At 39.7% G+C, this 16,668-nt stretch overlaps 2 protein-coding genes across 3 annotated transcripts; one reads left to right on the top strand and one right to left on the bottom strand.

The window, feature by feature from the left end:
- The first annotated feature begins 75 nt into the window (after positions 1-75).
- Positions 76-7,456, top strand: fam167ab (family with sequence similarity 167 member Ab). The gene is made up of 4 exons (XM_020617302.1): positions 76-1,287; positions 4,331-4,489; positions 4,570-4,936; positions 5,498-7,456. Exons 3-4 carry the CDS (start codon positions 4,574-4,576, stop codon positions 5,759-5,761), a joined length of 627 nt encoding a protein of 208 aa, XP_020472958.1. The 5' UTR covers positions 76-1,287; positions 4,331-4,489; positions 4,570-4,573; the 3' UTR covers positions 5,762-7,456.
- Positions 7,457-7,558: 102 nt separating this feature from the next.
- Positions 7,559-16,659, bottom strand: ccm2 (CCM2 scaffold protein). Of its 2 annotated transcripts, none has more exons than XM_020617300.1 (10): positions 16,298-16,659; positions 11,892-12,068; positions 11,645-11,728; positions 11,279-11,462; positions 10,724-10,860; positions 10,413-10,548; positions 9,910-9,967; positions 9,668-9,803; positions 9,412-9,550; positions 7,559-8,783 (listed from the first exon to the last, which is right to left on the bottom strand). In XM_020617300.1, the coding sequence occupies exons 1-10, from the start codon at positions 16,325-16,327 to the stop codon at positions 8,479-8,481; spliced, it is 1,386 nt and encodes a 461-aa protein (XP_020472956.1). In that variant the 5' UTR covers positions 16,328-16,659; the 3' UTR covers positions 7,559-8,478. The 2 variants fall into 2 exon arrangements, with proteins under 2 accessions (XP_020472956.1, XP_020472957.1); XM_020617301.1 differs by lacking the exon at positions 16,298-16,659 and adding an exon at positions 13,002-13,143.
- Positions 16,660-16,668: the final 9 nt, after the last annotated feature.

Genomic DNA, 16,668 nt, shown 5'->3' with positions numbered 1-16,668 from the left:
ATCTTTCTGTAAATTGTTTAAAAGACTATATGACTATATTCATAGTAAGTCAGATAACACGTTTCAAAAACTTATACAGGAATTTTTGATCCTTTTTTGTTTTAATGCTTGTTGCACTTTTTAAATTTGAAGACACGTGTCTGTGGTTGTGTTCTAGTTTTTGCGGCAGAATCTTGAGTGGGAATTTATTTGACACAACACACAGGATTTCCACCCCAACCTAGACTTTGTCCAGTAAACACAGTCACATTTGTTTGCATTTCACCTTTAAGCATGTTGCCATATTATGAAGGAGTAATAGTTAGAGGTTACAGTTATTGTTGGTTGGTTAGGAATCCTATTTTTGTATATGTGAACTTTTTTTTTTCATAAATGTTGGAGATAATAGTCTTTAAATCTTTTCCATGCCACAATGTACTGCTTAGTGATATGACAATCATATTATGTGTACACTTAGTGCAGTCTGGCAATTCCATAAAACAGGTTATGAAAGGTAGTATAGATATTGTTTAGAATATTAAAATGGATCTAGTATAGTATGAAATAGGCAACACCAGGTTATTTGTGGCCCTGTAATTCCTGGCATGTTCCAGGACCTTTGGCCCCTGCACTGATATGTGACCTGTGATGACATTTCTATACTCATGCAGACAATCAGCACTAAAACAAACAACCAGTAGACAAAATGCTGTTTATTTCTATTTATTCAGTTGTATTTATAATGAAAGAAACTTTAGATTCTTATAGCAGCTCTGACAACATTGACTCAGTAAGCTGTAAATTGAATATATGCTCTTACAGGTAGGTTGTCACATTTTTGACACGGTTTTGTGGAAACTGGTATTTATGCCTTCACATTTTAGTTGTTTTTGTAAGGTGAGATATGTAACAGTGAAAATTGGGTAATTTTCGGGTTTTGATATTTTTTTTCTAAAATATTTTGTATTTTGTTCACTTGTAGCCTGAAGTTAGAAGGCGTATCCGTGTATTTTGTGAATGAAAATAACCGAAATAAACAAGCTGTAGCCTGGTAACCGTACTGTGGCGCACTTGCACTGATATTCATGTAGCGGGAAGTCGGACAGGGATTCCTGGGATGTCTCCGAGCAACAGGAATCTGACGCAGCCCTCTCCGCCCCTCCTCCGGTAGCGGTGCTCAGAAACAAGCGGACCGTGGAGCAGTAGAGCGGACAGTGTGAGAGAAGGAGCGGGCTGGTAGCGATTCCCTTCGCTGATGCGGCTGACTAGTTGGAGCTCTGCTGGGAAATTCTTACAAGGTACCTGGAGGTAATACGCAGTTTGTGTTTGTGCATTTCAGAGGGTGCGTCTCACCTTGCAGGGCTGTATCAGAGGACGCTGGCATCGTAGAATATGTGGGCAAACAGTTTAAGTAGCCTACGTACAATTTACATTCTACTGTGGCATATTTCTCAGAGAAATGTTAAATGGTTTCTTCGGAAAATATCAAACATTGTCGCATTTATGCTGAGAGAAAACCTACAGGGCTAACGTTACATAAATAATTCCTCATACAAATGGGAGAAAAAAGTTGGTTCGAAACTTGAAACGTCAACATCATTTATATTCCGACTAAAATAATGTGAAGTCAGTTATTGAATTGGACACAAAGATGGCAATAAGTCAGTACAGTAGATTGTGTTAATTTACATAGCGATGGTTTGTGTTGTTCAGTAGCCAAACGTGTAAAAGTTTACAAAAAAACTTATAGAATATTGACTTAATCATTTACAGTGTGTGCCTTATGCATGACAGCAACCCGATTTCAGGTATGGATCATAGTAATAAAGGCTGTTCAACTTTAGCGCCTTATGATTTGCTTAAAAATCAGTGAATTATATTTGTTTTGCCATTTAAGCCTGTCATCGCTCCTTTTCTGATGCAGCTATAAAGAACACCACTTGATACTGAAACCAATTTGTGATTAATCCGTTGTTGTGGCATATTTTGAATTACACATGGTTTAAATAAGTTTCTGATGTCCCAACAAATGCCATAATAACTTTATGAAAGTCCCTATGTTAGGGCATCTCTTTGAGTTATCCCTGTGGGTAATGTTCTCATGTACTGTATAAGAACACTACAGATTGAAATTCAGCACCTCTGAATGGGAATGACTCAGAGTTAAGTTATAGATTGGCCAGATATACACTAAAACCTGATTAGTACTCTGCAGTTACATTTGTTATGTAGACATGGCTGCATTTTCCAAACAGGAGAGCCAGACTTCCTAATTTCTTTAGCCAGATGAGGTTTAGGCATCTCATAGTCTGACACCACCAAATACATTTTATTGGGGTTGCAACACTGCAACTGGATGTTGCTGAGCAATCAAATTCTGCAGCCAGGGGAATATATGGGTGATGCTGATTTGGATGCCAGTTAGAGCATTTGGATAATGGGGATAAATGGAGTTCCATCTTGCCTGAGTTTTTAATTAGCCCAGGCTGCATCTGATATTCAGGATGTAAATGCTGGGTTCCATAAGACAAAGATTATTTGCTGGTTTATTCAAAAATGATTGGGTTCACCAAGAGTGTCTCCAAACAACCAACAAAAGGCTAGTATAAGGTTTCTGCTATTATGATTTTAACTCCTTTGCTTCTTTCTAATTGTGACCACAGCTTGTTATTTAATATTTGCGTGCACACTTTCCCCCACCTTTCTAAACCTTTTAGCACTGCAGTTTCTTCACATATTTTCAATTGCATCCTTACTGTATATACATTGTCTTTAAAAATGCATGTGGCATGGAATTTCCTCTTGCTTTATTGGTCCCCTGTGTGAGTGTGGTCCCCAGAGACTGATTTCTGTAGAGAATAAGGAGAGGATCCATTCTGAGGCATTTATAAGTGAGCTACTCTTCACAGTCAGACATCTATTTTACCTTGCAAAACAGCCAAGCCTATCATTGGATACTGCACAAGGGCAGTGAATTCACTGCTGGTCTGTTGTGTCCATTATGGAATAACAGCCCTAACCACTTATTGAGTGCGTAAAGACTTTGTAAGAGGACACTGGGCAGAAAGTCTGCTTTTGCTGCCACTGTTGGCTGCATTAAACATTTAGTTTATTTCCTGTGGGCCTCCAGACTTGGCATATACAGCCAGACTGACATTTAGATTTGGATGCCACAAGTTTGTGGTGTACATTTAATTGTGCATAGATGTACCATGAAGAAAAAAAAATACAGGTTGCCTTAAAAATGCAAAGTCTTGTAACCATGTGGTTGACATTTGTGGGTTTAAGCATGTTGGTAACTTCAATTTGTAGCTACCATTCTTTGTTTTACGATTATCATTGTGAAACTAATGCCATTCCTGCCAGTTTGTGTTCAGTACTAATTAGTAAATGTTAGTACACTAAGCATTACAGCTGCTAAACATCAGCATGTTAACATTGTTGTTGTGAGTATGTTAACATGCTGATGTTAGCGTTTAGGACAAAAACACTGAGAATCCGAATCAGCTTTATTTGCCAGGCGTGTCGGACACACGAGGAATATGACTCTGGTACAGCGGCTCTCTGTGCACGTACATATCCCCATGCAAGGGGCAAATAAACAATATACCAGCATAAGGCTGTGTAGTATAACAAAATAAACAGTATAAACAGGCAGTAAACAATGCAGTCAGACAAAGGAATGTTCATTGGGAGACAAGATAAAAATAGAATAAAAATGGAGTACTTATACGAATCTGTATAATCTGTACAATGTATATTTACTAGTATTGCACTGAGTTATTACTCTGTGCATAAATATAGCCTTGGTGCCATTAGCATAGCTGTAGACTTGTTAGAAGATAAAATGTGCTTTGTTGGAAAACTTAAATATACACATGATTTTCAGGACCCATTCAAGTAATTATGAAAAATAAATCAGTGCTACATATGTTTTTAGCAAAATAATAATAATTTTAAAAAAGCAAGATTAAGGACCACTGTGCCCCAGTGCTCATCATCTGTCACTTCAGGTTGGTTCAGGCAATAAGCCCTGAAGACTGGAGGTGGAAAAGTTGCAGATTTATTTATAGTGCCCATGTTGTTGCTATGGAAACAATTTGTTCCTGTTAAATGGAAAATCCTGGAGGTGTGTTCCCTCGGTGTGCTGATCGTTTATTTGATATGCAAAAGCCAAATGCACCAGGATTAAGGAGAAAGTGCACACGTTTTAGGTACGATCATCATTCAGTCTTTCTGAGAAAGGCTATGATCTACAGTGGCCCATTATACAACTGAGTCTGTCAAGCCAATGTTGAGATTTTTTGTTTTTGTCAGATACCATGTCAGTTTTGTCTCTTATCATTTGCAGATGGTTGTCAGCGGTACTGTCGGCAAATGTTTTCACACCTCGCCTCTGCAGCTGTAAAGGCTGTCTGCCACCAGAGCACCAGTGGATCTTTTGATGATCAACGTTCCTGGCAAATAGCAGAGAAAGTAGAAGCAGGAAGGACAAAAAGGCACAGCTATGGTAGAGAATTCACCAATGAAGGGCAAACATCTTTATCCTGTATTCTGACACATTTTTGAGGAGCTTTTTGCATTTAGCAGATTTATGATGGATGCACCCTCACCACCTCAAATCATAGTGGACAGGGTTGGTGTCCCGGTAGAAACAGACACTAAGGAAGATGTGCCCACAGATGACCATCTCATGAACTTGAAGGCCTTGGCAGAGAAATTAAGATTGGAGACCAGGAGACCTTCTTATCTGGAATGGAAAGCCCGATTGGAGGCAGAAAGCTTCAGAGAGTCAGGAACTGGAAACAGCCCAATCCAAGTGGAGTCTGAAAGGAAACTAGTTCCACCCAAAGACACTGTAGTGAGCTCTGAAATTATTCCATGCAAGTTGTCGTCAGGTGTACTGAAGGGATTTGGAAACATTGATGAAGCTCTCAGCTGGCTCAGGCGAGAACTGGTGAGATTCTGATTTTCTTGCATATTTGTTTTTATTGTCTATTAGAAAATATTGTTGGACACTTGAGATTCAACCACATGTTGTTTCACATTTTGTAGAACAAGAGAAAAGAGCTTAATTATTTTTCAGTTAAATGCCAGAGAGTAAATTGAGGTATCTTCCTGTTAATTAGCTAATTACAATTTAGCAACACACACACAAAGCCAGTGAACAAGAGAGGTGCTTGTGATCTTTAAATGTTTGCTGTGGATCTGAAAGAGATAATGCCCAGAGACTTGTTAAAGGATGTCCCACTGTGAGTTTACTTTTTAGATTTTGTTGCACAATAAGGACTGAATGCGAAGGCCTGCAGCGATTCTAAATCATGTGAACTATGTACAGTCTGCTGTTTGAATCATATCTATAAAAGCCACCAAAAGAATAGCAATGCTTTTTGAGTGGTATTTTTACTTGACTACAAAATTCAATTCTCAGTATTTTAATTGATGAATTGACCTAATAATTAATAAATAGATAGATTGAGCACAACTGTTCTGATTCCATCTTTTTTTTTTTTTATAGACGGACATGCGCTTGCAGGACCAACAGCTGGCAAGGCAGCTCATGCGGCTCCGGAGCGACATCCACAAACTGAAGGTTGAGCAGACGTGTCACCTGCATCGCTGGATGCTCATTGACGCCACATTCGGCCTTGAGGAGCGGGACGAGCTGTCCGACCTGCTGTGTGAATGCCCGGTGACCCCAGGCCTTGGCCTCTCGGCCCCACTGAGACTCATTGGCGTCACCAAGATGAACATTAACTCTCGCCGTTTCTCGCTCTGCTAGTGGCTGTGACCACACTTCAGGCAAACTTGTCTAATACTGTCTTTGCTCCAGTGCAACAAACCAATATAACTATATTATTTAGCAATAGTTTTACTTAAGGACATACTCATGTAATGTTTTTGCCACTAAACAACAAATAGCAGCTACTTTATATACATCAACCTCTCTGTAGACCTTTAGGCCATCATGATTTGAAGCAGAATACTTGCACTTTTAAACTTAAAGAGTCTCAAGCTTATTCCTGTCCACTTATGAAGCCTTATTACTTATTTTGTTTACAGTTACTGTGTTTTTCCATATACTGCTGGGATTTGTGTGGTTACAAAATTAATCAAGCATGGGTGAACTACAGTATTATTTCTGCATACAGCCCTCTGGATTGGCAGTGGTAGTCAGGAATAGTTTCTATGTCCTGGATCTGCATCTAAATGCTTTGTGCTTTTAAGCCATGTGTTAATATTGATACAAGTTTTATAATGCATATTTGATTTAGCAAGTAGTATTTTAGTGAGCATAGTTTTTTTGTAGAATAAGATGGATTACAACTGCAAAGAAGCTAAAAAAAACAGTAGTTCACCACTAAATATTACTCCTTTAACATACAAGTAGTCACATGGTCCATTGTTTATATTGTAAATGCTGATTAAAGCAGCTTTAAAGTTCACTAATGGAGTAAAACATGTGACGCTCACCCAAAGATAAAAAATGTATCACAAATCTTTTTCTTCAGTCTCTAATAAATCCATTTGGAGTCACCTATCCAGTATATCTAGTGACACTATTCTAAGATTTCCTGAAGACTAAAATCTTTAATTGCAGACTACAGTGATCATTACACAGAACCCCACCCCCCAATTCTTCCTTATGAGGTACAGTCATGCAAGGTGATAAAATCACTACACTACAGGGGCTCCAGTCATTGTTGTAAAGATAATTGGCAAACTCTTTATGAAATAGCATGGGATCTTTTAATGACTTAATTAAACCAACTGATCTATTGATCTATTTAATAATTACATGCTTCAAAAATGAGGTACTTTAATGAGCCATTCCATTTGGTCTAAAATTGGATTAAGATGAGAATTTACAGGAGGCCACTTAGGCCTCCTCCCAGTAGTGTGAATAGGCTGACAGTTCAGTTACACCAACAGCATGCCAGAAATGAGACAAAAATCTTTATCTACTCAGTGAGACCATAGGCTTCTTGTGTATCTCTCCTTTTGTTTGAGGTAGACAGTGTCTCAAGCCAAAGCGGCTATTTGAGCGCAGGTGTAGCGTTCCAGTCGGTGCACACACTCCTGTAGCTCTGCTCCAGTCCCACAGCAAACATGAGATAACCCACACAAAGGAGAAACTTCATTTGACTGCAGTCTGTTTTGTTCATTTCAACTTACCCTAAAGGTAAGGAGATTCGTTTAAAGCCTTGTGACTGGTTTCACATGATGGAATCTGCTCAACTCAAGCCGTCTTGCCAATTTCTCATTCCTTAGACTCACGGGACTAATCCTCAACTTTGAGGCTTATTTAGTAACATCCAGCATGGCTGCTTTGGTGAAACCCAGACTGAAGTTCCTCAGCAGCTTAAGTGCAGTCAAGCAAATGATCAGTCAAAGAGGATCATAATCAGATTACAAAACCCCCATGCCTTCTGTCAGTCCTGCTGTACAAAAGTCAAATTAAATGAGAATGTTAGTCTCACTTCTAACCAATGACAATGCAGCAGACCGGTGAAAAGAATAATAACCGTGTAATTTCATTAGATGTGATACTTTTGTTAACACCAACAGGCAAACAGTGTAATGTAGCTGTTATTTAATAACTATGATTTGCTCAACAACTGTAGTTACAGTTTGTAATTACCTGTCTGGGTCTGACAGACAGCTGGCAGCAGTACTGCAGTATGTATAAACATAAATATAAAACATAATAAGATGACCTGCATGAAAAGTACAAATAGCTAAAATCAACTTACATCAGCCATAAACGAACTGGCTTTGTCAGATACAGTCCCCACTCAATTTCTTGAATGAGAATGTTTTTACAGCATCTTGTTGGTCAGTTTGAATAAGGCAAAATTATACAGATGAGTAAACACTGATAAGAAATCAGAAGTGGTACACAAATCATACTGAAAAATAAAATATATAGCAAAATGTTACACTCTCAGGACAAGCGGGAAATAAATGGGGAAATCCAAACTTCTGGTGGATGAAGCTGACTGACCTAAAATAATACAAAACACAAACCAGCACAGCCTCAGATTGAACCTTCTAAAACATGTACGGTCCTCTGGTGGATTATAGTCTTTAAGGCTGTTCAAAACAGAAATGTTCTCAAAGACTGGAGATTTTTTGCTACATTGCTGACACCAGTGGCAGATACTGCCAATAATGAGTACAAAATCAAAGAAATGTTAAAAATATATCAGAGGCTATAAATCCCTCTGAATGCAAACTAGCCAACTAACTGCATGTCACCCATACAGTAAGTGCAAATGCTGACTTCATGTTTTTATGGTACTAGGTTGAGATTTTCTTTGAGTGCATGAGGACTATGAAGCATCCTCTTGACAATTAGAGGAAAATACTATTAACTAAATCTTAGGGTCAGTGCCAAAGACCACCTTCATCTGATCCATTTAGCTCATGCCTTCTGTTCATTTGGCTGTCAGCTCTTGCAAAAAAAACAACAAAAAAATAAAAGCTTTGTTCACCATATCAGGGCATCACTCCCTCCTGGTCCATACTGCAGCCAAGAGCTTCAATGTCATTACTGATATTGGTTATCATACGGTCCCATTCGTCTCCTTCAGAGGCCTCCTGGCCCTCGTCTGAGGCCGTGCTGTCGCCACTTCCACCTGCTGCTCCATTGCCGTTGGTGGTGGAATCAGAGGCACAGCTGGCTGTACGCCGATAGCGGCCAAAGCTGTCTGTGATGATTCCTCGACCGTCTTTGACACCAATGGTCTCGAGAAAATTCTCAAAGTGCTGGCTGTCCTTCTCTGGTATGAAGGGACGCAAGCCTGTAAGGGGGCAAGGAAAAAGCTGTAAGCACTTAAGTAAACATTAGTATTTGTTACCAGGACACAGGTGTGTTTTGAAGTGTAATGCATGTGATCTTTGTCTGCATGTCTTTTTAGTCTATATTTTATGGCAAATATACTTGTGTTAAACATACTGTAATATAACATAACTCAGGTGGGTGAAGAAATGCATGTCTCACATGTGGAGAGATGCAGACGGGTCTGAAACTGCTGTAGCTTCAAATGTGGAAGTGATCTTGATATGCAGCTTTACTGCCATTACCACAAAACAAGACTGTGATGATGTGATTTCCTGCTATGTATTCATAAGACAACCACAACAGCATTTTAATAGATTTTTGGAGAAGCTTAGTGTTACTTCACACATGCTAGTGTGACTGAACGTTAAAATCGACAGCAAAAATACCAATGCAATATAATACTGTACCAACCAGTTCAGTATTTTAAGTCAGAAAAACTTGTGTTTATACAAGGAAAACAGTTTCCACTGGCAACAGGTACTCAGTTAGCCAGCACTTCCTTATATCTGGTTATGTTAAGATAAAATCTGTGATTTCTTTCCACTCAGACCGATTATGTCATGCTAGCATAACTCCAGTGGCTGTACCAAGTAGAAGGAACTTCCTGCTGTCCCCGTAGAGCTGTCGCAGGTTTATGCAGAACTCATGGATGGAGGCACCGTTCCGATATTCATGGAGCAGGGTAGCAAACTGCTGGATCTCCTGTGATGACAGTTTTGTCCGAAGCTGGAAGAGGAAGAAAGAGATGCTGAAAACTTAAAACAAGAATTAATAGAGCTTGAAAAAAATGTCTCATTCTCAAAAACAGAAAGGGGCCAAGAAAGAGAAGGTAAAATGTCATACTGTGGTCATGTAGTCCTGCAGCAGCTCTGCAGCAGTGGTACTGAGCTCTCCTTCACTCGCTGTCTTCATCTGAGGTGATGCTGGGGTGGAAGCTGTTGGAGAGTTTCCTTCTGCCTCTATCGAACCCTGGAAAGGACTGAGGAAAAACGCATCCCTTGTAAGTGACATACCAAAGTAAACAACTTTCAGATGTATCAAAATCTTTCTTAACCACTATAATCACTCTTCAGCTGTGTCCTTACAATGTGCTGGCTTCCGCTTCGAAGGCCTCCTTAACATCAACTTTACTTGAGGAGTCATCTGCAAAAATAATAAGGTATATAATCGGCCACTTCATTAGGTACACCTGTATAATTGTATGCAATTCAGTGCAACACTTCCACCTTAACATCTGTGTTTATGAAGCTCAAAAAGGTTGTTTTTGGTGAAATGGTCATAAATGTATAAATTCAATTATATGTTTAGTATTGAGGTCATAGTTAAAGGTGGTGTTGTAGTGGATTACGCTATATTCAGAGATGTTTCTATATTTTGTCCTTCCCAGCTACATACACAAGAGGGTCATGTATGTAGCACCTCTGAATTTAATGTACATAATATAATATACGTTCACAGAGTAAAGCTGCATTACACTGCACCAAATCACACCTGTTACTATCTGTTACTTAAAAATATTGCCAATAATCGGTGAAATTTATTTCAGATGCTTTTTTTGTCTGGACCACTGATCTGTTCCTCTCCTTACCACTGTATAGCGAATGGTGTCTTGTAGGTGTAGTTGCTCCATCAAAAATGGCTCTGTCCAAGAAGTCGATGGTTGATTCTGTATAAACAATCTGAAAGACCTGGCTGAGCAAAAGACAAAGCTCCTCTGCAGCAGCCTAAAAGACGACCAAATAAAAAGTCTCAGTGAGTTAATTTGGTGTGCACCTTAGTTTGAAAGGCACTGTTCTCAACTGTGTAACTAAGTCAGCTAAAGAGATGAGCTCTGCCAATTTCCATTTTACCACTTCAAAAATGGATGTTGTAAACACAGCTGCAGATGCACAACAATACCTTATTTTCAACGGCGAGCACCAGCAGACAGCAGACTTCTACAAGCACAGCTCCGCTCTCTGACAGGGAGCTGAGGGTCTGAGATTTGTTAAGATCTGGGCATGAGCTGGGACAGGGAGATCCTCCGGACTCCTGGGCTGAAAAGCACATAAAATACATAGTCACATTTGATTTGTCAAATGTTGAGTTGTTACCAACTTAGCAGACACAACTTTGAACATGTTCGAAATATCTGAACCCAAAACACTTCTTCATTATTGGACCACATCATTTTAATATCACCTCACCTTATTGCTAGTTCCTCTCGCACACAGATGTCAGTTAAGCATTGGACTTGACTTGATCAGAATACGGACATTACCAAACAAAGAAACTGAGGGACTTGATCATTTTACTAAGTCAAGTACATATGATCACTGTGTGATGCTCCTCCTGAACAAATCACTTCCTCTGTGTATTCTCAAGATTCTGTGATCTTACAACTTTCAACAGTCTGACAAATTTTTCTGTTTCATTTCATCTCAACTCTTGCAGGAACTAGTGTGTGTTCTCAACCTGTTTTGATCACCACCAGGTGCAACGAGTCATCCCTGATGTAGGACACAGCAGCAATGTCGTGTATGGGCACTCTCAGGATGATGTCCTCTCTATCACGCCACACGAGCTTTATGTTGTATGCTGACAAGCTCACCACAGCATCCTGCTCTGATGTCAGCTGGCCTGCCAGCTGATGGGACTTCTGAAAAACACAAAGGTACAAATAAATAAGGCTATTTACTCCCAATAAATAAGTACAAGCCTTAAATGATTGACCAGCAATATTCTTTATTTATTTAAATGTCAGTAATGTAAAATTTATGTTCCAACTAGAGAGAGAGCATCCAAATGAAGGATCAGGTTAAATCCTCCTCAGAGACTTACTCTTGCATTGTCAATGAGCTGCAGGACCTCTGTCCTACTTGATGGGTTCAAGTATCCTGGAACTGATGTCAGCTGCCCCAAGTACTGGACAGGACAGAAAATGCATAAAGAGCTGAAGAAAAATCCAAGTTAAAAAATAAAAAATAAAAAATTTTTATGATACCCTAGAGAACAAAACATATCCCTTTGATTTTCTCAATGAAAAGTACTACAATGTTTTCAGTATATGCCTGTTTGTCACACTCACTTTGACTTCCTTCTCAATGTAGTCATTAAGCAGGATGTCAGGATCGATGCGGTGGTCGGGCTGAGAGAGTGAGAAGGTGTGGAGGGCCCTGCGCTCGGTGGCCTTCTCTTGGGCCTTCTTGTCCCTCCCCTTCTCTCCTTTCAGGAAGACTCGCTTGAACGGGGACACGATACCAGGCTAGTGAATAAAGACAAAGAGAGCATGGGGATATTAGAAGGTCTTTGTCTGTATGCTAATCTAACTGCAGCAGTCTGTGCTGTTGTTGTTAGGATGCCTTCCAAATAGATTGAGAAAAGATACCCAGTTTGTGTGGATATGTAGCACATCATGCAGCATATCGTAATTATAATCCATCAGCAGTCTCTGTCTGTGCTACAGCATATTATTAATCACTACAAGAATATTTATATCCTCACCAGACTTATGATGTGGTTGCAATGGGCTGGCAACACTTACAAATGCAGCTACAAGTTAAAAGACTAAGAAAAAAAACCCTAAAACTTATGTTGGCTGTGCTTTGCACGCCTTCTAATTTCTACTGACCCTGCTTCCTCTGACTGAGCCGATCACTGTAGAGTAAGATACAGCAGATGGACTATGAGAGTGCAAATGTACATCCCTTTGTGTTACCCAATACATGCAGCTCAAATGTCAAAAACAGCACGTCTAAAAGGAAACTCCACATTTTGCAATAATAGAGGCGTTTTCGCAGTTGCAAGTCAGCGTTAAAACGTGGGAAAAATCACGTTTAAATGTAATAATAATACATTTTATTTATAGAGTGCCTTTCAAAACACACAAGGCCAATACAATAGGGCACAAAATGTAAATCATGAACACCAACCTCAAAACATCAACAAACAGCTGCAACAAATGTGAAAAAACATGTTTCAGTATTTACTTTAGAAGCTGTTCATTGCTATGTTTGCATATGGCTCTTAGAAAAACATCGAATTATATGTTTTTTAAGCTTGTGTCAGTCGGGAATATGTCGACAGTGTAGCGCAGTTTACGAGCAGAGTTTACCTTAAAATAACCTTGATAAACTTTTGTCCATGATATGGATGCACAAAAATAGTTAATAGACTGAAAGCATTTTAACAAGCCTACCTCATTCTCCATGAACCCACACGCTAAAGGAGTCACCTACTCAAAAGCTTACACACAGCCTGGCCGCCGAAGCTGCTAAGCTTTCACTGTCTAATCACCTGTTGCCTCCGTTCCCATAAAGTGACAGCTGCCAATGGATGAGACACACACAAGATCAAATGCAGTCTGAATGTGTATGTGAGGGGTGTGACCTCCCCCGAAAGGAAGGCAAGTGTATCCGTCTCTATACGCAGACACAAGAACAGGAAATGGACCAGCCACAACTTCCTGTGATGACACTCGCATGCAGTACAGGCTTCGACTAATGAAACAATTAGAGACAGCAAAAGTCTTCTCATGTTGAAAACGTATTCACAGGTGGTGGAAAAAAAGACTGTGTGATGCTAATCATGTTCAGATTTTACTATGTGAAACATTACTTACTTCCTTTCTTCCTTCATTCACTCAGGGCTTTGCAACTCCATGCTTCACTGTGTAAGCTACAGAGCTAACCACATGTGACGCTGTGTGTAAGCTACAGAGCTAACCACATGTCACATGTGACACCTTAGAAAACCTTATTTCCCTCCTGAGGACTTGTTTCTTTTTTCAGACAAACTTATTTGATCTGTATTTGAATTTTTTTCAAGCTCTATTAATTCTTGTTTTTTTACACTGTACCCATTTGTTTGGCTCATTGCATCTGGTGACTTATGATCACAAACTTTAGGTCTCACACACAGCATCTTTGGTAGAACTCTTGTTTCACCAAAAAATGAAAACACAGCTGAAGATATGGCTTCTTTGTGCTATAATGGCCAGGGTGACAACAACTACAGGCAGACTTTCAAGCTTTCTCACACTTAAGAAGAATGCAGGAAATCAAACACAGGAAGCTGTAATAATAGTAATAAAGAAAGTCCCTTTTGGCTTTCTCCCGTTTAGGGGTCGCCATAGTGACTTGCATGTTGACATTTGGCAAGTGTTTTACGCCGGATGCCCATCCTGGCGCAACCCTGACTTTAACCTGGGCCGCAGGGGCAAGTGCGCTGCACCTTAACCACTAGCCTACCATACAGCACTTTCCGTGATCCTCTAAAAAGCTTAACCATATTCAGGGAAAAACAGCATGATATGAGACTAACAATCCATTCCTACAAATTAATGGGGGTGACTGTGGTTCAGTGGATAGAGTGGTTGTCTCCCAACCGGAGCTTTGGAGGTTTGAATCATGGTGCCTGCAGTCCACATATCAAAATGTCCTTGGGCAAGACACTGAACCCATAAGTTGCCCCCGATGGTTAGAGCCACTGGTGTGAGTTGGTGCCGCAGATGGCTGCCTCAGTTCTGTACCGGAAACAAATTCCTTGTGTGTGTGTAACATACTTGGCCAAATAAAGGTGATTATTATTAATCACCATCTCTTGATCATGAATGAACTACAGAGAACCAATAAAAATGCAATATTTTAATTTTCATACAGTCTATTTGTCTACTTTTCCACAGTGGCCCTAAGGTGAAATCCTATAATCACTTCCTGCCTTTCCAGAGGTAAACTGCAGCACTTCCACTACATGAAGTTCTTCATTTTTTTAATTAGTGTTTGTAAGAGATCACCACTCCGGCTGGGCTAAAAGCAAGCCAAAACACTGTATGTGTGAGTGATGACCACCTTCCCGCTGCTCTGCTCCTGTGAGGTAATTCAGCTGCAAAATTCCTTACCACCTCCAGATACAGTATCTTTGTCTAAATTTCATGCTATACCAGAAATTCCCTGACAAGTAGGATGCCTTTATGAACATGTTAGCATAAGAAAGGGGTTTGAGCATGAATCTGTGTAATAATACAAATCTCCATTAAATAAATATAATAAATAATAAAGCCAATTACTATTCAATATCACCACCAACTGGCATAGACAAGAACTGTATGCATTGGTGACACTGATTCTTATAGGTTAAAAAAAAAATTAGTATTGAGATTAAATGGAAATTGAATTATTTTCACCTGAGGATATTGGGCTTTCCATGCCAAGTATTTAAGTGCATCTTTTACCAATTATTTCCTGTCACAAATAGGGCTATGTCTTATCAAACTAAGTATCCACATTAGGTTTAACACTCCTGGAAAAACGCTTCCTTGCCACAACAAACCTCCTTCACACTAGTCTATGTTTCAATCCAAATTTCCCTTCCCACCAAACGTAGGTGGAATTTGATGGGAAGTAACACTAGTGTCTTTGCCATGGAAAAATAATGAAAGCGAACAATCATATGCTCAGGTTGTGAGCTTGTCATGTGCTGCTTTCACTGGGTCCTGTCATTCAGCTTTATACTAGTCAACAACAAGAACAGAGGGAAATGTCTTTAACAGGATAACATTACAATAGGGAAAAAATAAAGGCATATTTCCACCACAAATGTCAGCTACGTGTCTCAACATAAACATCTGTATTCATATCCAAACGGGATCATTAGGTAGCATTGTGTACTGTTATGTGTCGGAAGGGGCTGGATGGTTGACATGACTGACACTGATAACTGCTGCCTTTGACAGCTGGTGGTACCTGCACTTAATCTGTTTGCTTACTGAGAAACCCGGTTGTGCTTTTATTGCCGAAACCTGTCCCCTTGTCGAGATGTGTTAAAGCCATGTTTGTAGTAGCGCCCCCCCTCGGTGGTTATGGTTAGGTCAGGATAAGGTTAAGAGTTCAGTGTAGGTGAAACGCATCTCTACATAACACCTGTACTAGCCTCGCCTTCACCGTTAAAAACTCCTCGACGATAATACATTAGCTTAATTAATACAACAGTATTCATTTCCTTTGAAGTACATAACGTTATACCACAACGAAACCTACTACATCTAAACACATTTTAAGGAGTACTAAAGCGAACAAAGCAACGAGTGTTGGCTAAAGTTGATATAGTAGAGCTATGGACAATACATGAAACCCCTAACTTAATGGCAATCCTCAACTGAGACTATTAACTCACACTCTCTTGGTCTTTCAGGAATAATCTGTTGTGCCTCTTTTTTTTTTTTTTTTTTACTTGGCGTTCATACCCATTTGGTAAGTTACTCGTTTTCCCGATCTTAAGTGAGACCGGTTGACAGAAAGGGCATTACATCTGTCAGTCTGTGTGTTATGAGCGTTTTGCTCCTGTCCGCGAACTGATGCTAAACGTTACTTTACTTTTTATGGCTAAACTTAACTGGCTAAGCTCTGAGCTAACTTGTCTGGATAGCTAGTAAGTTAGCATGCTAACCAGTCAACTTGAGGTTAACTAATTAAGTACGTAAAATGCTCGACTTACCTTTTTCACTTTTTTCACATCATCCTCCATTTCTATGGAAGGGTACTCTTCTTCATATTCAGTTTAGCATGGAGATAACACTCATCTGACGGTAGTTAGCCTGCTAGCCCACTTTAGCTTAGCCAAGCATTGGTGAAGTGATGCTTTGAATTTAGCTGCTATCAAAGCACCATAGTGATGTTTGCCTTATTCCGCAAGCATTAGAAAATGCCTGCGTCCAACCAATATGAAAACAGTACGCTTCAGTGCCGCTAAAACAGCTAAATAAATAGTCTATAAAGAAGACAAAGTCGAACATAATAGGCTAAACTTTTCAGTTGTGCTGCCATTTTGGGCGTTGAACTGTGGTCCAGCATGCTTTGCTTTACTCA

This window comes from Monopterus albus, unplaced genomic scaffold, assembly GCF_001952655.1.
Source record: "Monopterus albus unplaced genomic scaffold, M_albus_1.0 scaffold188.1, whole genome shotgun sequence".
In the NCBI taxonomy this organism is placed as follows: domain Eukaryota; kingdom Metazoa; phylum Chordata; class Actinopteri; order Synbranchiformes; family Synbranchidae; genus Monopterus; species Monopterus albus.
The sequence above is the reverse complement of the archived record's forward strand: the minus strand, read 5'-3'. Positions and strand labels throughout refer to the sequence as shown.